This window comes from Populus nigra, chromosome 15 (genome assembly GCF_951802175.1).
Source record: "Populus nigra chromosome 15, ddPopNigr1.1, whole genome shotgun sequence".
Taxonomy (NCBI): domain Eukaryota; kingdom Viridiplantae; phylum Streptophyta; class Magnoliopsida; order Malpighiales; family Salicaceae; genus Populus; species Populus nigra.
The window spans coordinates 10303973-10307081 of record NC_084866.1 but is presented as its reverse complement, the minus strand read 5'-3'; the positions used below and the strand labels follow the sequence as shown (position 1 = coordinate 10307081).

General features: G+C 34.5%; 1 protein-coding gene across 1 annotated transcript; it reads left to right on the top strand.

Moving 5' to 3' along the window:
- The first annotated feature begins 1049 nt into the window (after positions 1–1049).
- LOC133673975 (GDSL esterase/lipase At1g29660-like) lies at positions 1050–2902 on the top strand. The gene is made up of 5 exons (XM_062094929.1): positions 1050–1389; positions 1572–1696; positions 1810–2052; positions 2159–2411; positions 2510–2902. The coding sequence occupies exons 1-5, from the start codon at positions 1143–1145 to the stop codon at positions 2770–2772; spliced, it is 1131 nt and encodes a 376-aa protein (XP_061950913.1). The 5' UTR covers positions 1050–1142; the 3' UTR covers positions 2773–2902.
- The last annotated feature ends 207 nt before the right edge of the window (positions 2903–3109 follow it).

The window sequence follows — 3109 nt, the reverse complement described above, 5'->3', positions numbered from 1 at the left end:
CGAGGTCAATGATATGACAATATTGTTAATAATATACATGGTGCATAGAACAAATTATAAGCTCTATTTTTTAGATTGCCGTTGCGCATGTTATATATATTATTTTGTCCACTCATTTAACTCCATCAAAGAGATGTGGGGCTATTTTCATGAACCCTTTTTATAGAACATAGCCAAAGGTTGTCTAGTATAGTCTAAGATGTATTCTTGTGCATAGAAGCTATGACTTTCATTTTAATACTTTGTAAACAAAGTGCAATATAACCATAGAATATGTTTAAAAATGTATCAAGTTAATTTTGAAAGTGAAATATTAGAACTTTAGAAAACATTTTTAAAATCAAGTGTTTAGATATTTACATTATTTTAGATGATGTTACTCAATACAAAAATATTTTTGAAAAATAAAAAAGGAAAAAAACCACTTGGAAGGATGTATCTAGTTGGCTATTTGAAGAAAGTGTAATTGCCTATTCAATTACTGATCTTGATTCTTAAGAGAAGTTTGAAAAGGTAAAGCAATAACAATTTTTATTGATCATAGAAATCAAAAAGAAAAATCGTTCAAAATTATTGCATTAAGAAAGCTAAAAAGGACTAATATGCCTGCTAGGAAAGAAGATTGATCTTCTTGGTTTTTTATACTTCTACTTTGATTTTTTTTTAATTTTTAATTTTTATCCTCAATTCTTTATAAAAGTTTTTTTTTTTAATTTGAACCTTTAATTCATATGCATACATGCATGCATACAAAATTGATTAAAGTGAGTAGAGAGAGAATAAAAATTACTCATTTGATATCAAGAGAATGTATGAAATGTATGAGATAATTGATGTTAGAAGGAGAAAGGAAACTCCAAAGAAACCACACAATTCTAACTGTTAGGAGGAAATACTATAAGGATACTTACTGTTACGTTGAATTAAAAAAATAATATCTGTAAGGCACTGTAAACTAATTAGATTGAAAAAATCACGTGGCTTACAATAGAACAACAGATTTACAAGCTGATAGCTAGATCTCCACTCTATAAATAGGCATGGTTCGTTCTACTTCAAAGCACTCGATCTTCCCTAGCTACGCACTTCTTCCTTCTTTCTATATTTGCTGTTTTTGTTTCCTTCTTTCATTTTATTTGTCAATGGAAAGTGGGCTTAAGGCATTGTGGGTGTTGTCTGTGGTGTTGCTTGTGTCAAACTGGCAACACTGGACTTATGGAAAGCCTCAAGTTCCTTGCTACTTCGTCTTCGGAGATTCCCTCTTTGATAACGGAAACAATAACTACCTTAGCACTCCAGCTAAAGTTAATTACCTTCCTTATGGGATCGACTTTGATACTGGGGCTTCAGGAAGGTGCAGCAACGGCCTCAACATAGCTGACACCATTGGTCTGCAGTTTGCTCTCTCCTCCCTCATATTACAAATTAAATATGGTGTTTTAGTTTTCTTTAATGGAAAATAAAAGATAGTTGTGACCGTTTTATTAAATTACAATTAGATAGCTGTGATCATTGTTATTGTTTTTATAATCTATTATGAAGATCTTTATTATTATTATTTTTTGTTTCAGCTGAACAATTAGGTTTCGACAGTTACATCTCGGACTTTGGTGTCGGCAGCTGCACCAATTTTCTAGATGGTGTAAATTATGGGTCGAATGGAGCTGGCATCCTTGATATAACTGGCTATCTTACGGTGATCGCTGATCATATGCCTCTCATAACTAAAACCTTATACTATTCAGTACTATGAATCTTGTATGCTTTGGCAACGCTAACTTTTCATATGATTCTTTTGTGTATGTGAAGGGAGAACTATATACCATGAATATTCAGTTATATAATCACAATATCACGGTTTCACGAATTGCCAAGATCTTGGGAAGCGAGGAAGTTGCTAGGAAGTACTTAAGCCAATGCATCTACGTGTCTGATATGGGTCATAACGACTACCTCAACAATTATTTCTTGGACGCCTACAATAGCAGCAAGCTATATACTCCTGAAGAATATGCTCAACTTCTCATTGAAACTTATGAAACTCAGCTGGAGGTCAGCCCTACTTAATGTCTCTTGTAAAACAGCAATTAATGTTTGACGTGATGGGAAACTAACAAAGACCCCCATTTCATTCTGTTTTTTTTTCCCTTGCTGCCAGAAACTGTATTGCTCAGGAGCAAGAAAGATAGCTGTGTTCGGACTTATTCGGGTAGGATGTATGCCGTCCAACATACAAAAAAATCCCAATGAACTAGATGCATCTTCATGTGCATACAAGCTCAATGATGATGTTCAAATTTTCAACCACAAGCTTCAAAAACTGCTCAGAAAACTTAATAATAGGCATTCTGATGCTGTGTTTACCTACATAAACTCTTACGAAATTGATTCTGATGATCAGACGAATACAGGTACGAATCCCCTCCCTCCCTTGCTCTCTTTCTCTCACGGTTGAAGGCGACTTTTTTGTTACGCCTCTGATGCCCATGTTATTTTTTCTTGCTTGCAGGTTTTACACAAACCCGTAAGAGCTGTTGCGATGTAGAATATGGTTCAGTCCCGTGTAAATCTCTCTCCTTCCCATGTAGCAACAGGAGTGACTATGTGTACTGGGATGGAGCCCATTTTACCGAAGCTAAAGCTTGGGCCTTCGGAAAAAGAGCATATAAACGTCAGTCACCAAAGGACGCGTATCCATATGATATCAGCGAACTAGTTAAGCTGAAGCTTGATGATTCTGATGCTTACGATATCAATCATGCCCAGCTCTGATGGAGAAGACGATTGTCTAATAAGCAGTCAGAGAATAAGATATTGTGACTGTAAGAACAATTGAAAGACATATTTACTGTCTTTCAATAGGCTTTCACAATATAATTCCAAAAAAATTTGCATTTACGCATTCCGGAAGTTGTTATGATTTTAATTAATGAATTCATAATGATGCCTGCTAGAAGGGAATTCGCCTCAAGAAGACAATAACAATTACTTAATTCCATAATCATGTGGATATCATACGTAAAATCCATTCATAGAGAGATTTATTCTTAATGTATGGAAGTCTATTCGGAGATACTCTTGCCATTGAAATCAAAAGAAGGATACATAT

Bases quoted from the DNA above. Each gene is read 5' to 3' on its own strand.
- LOC133673975 (XM_062094929.1), top strand. From the start codon at position 1,143: ATGGAAAGTGGGCTTAAGGCATTGTGGGTGTTGTCTGTGGTGTTGCTT. The intron at 1,390-1,571 runs GTCTGCAGTTTG...TTTTTGTTTCAG, and splicing joins CAACATAGCTGACACCATTG to CTGAACAATTAGGTTTCGAC. The intron at 2,053-2,158 runs GTCAGCCCTACT...CCTTGCTGCCAG, and splicing joins CTTATGAAACTCAGCTGGAG to AAACTGTATTGCTCAGGAGC.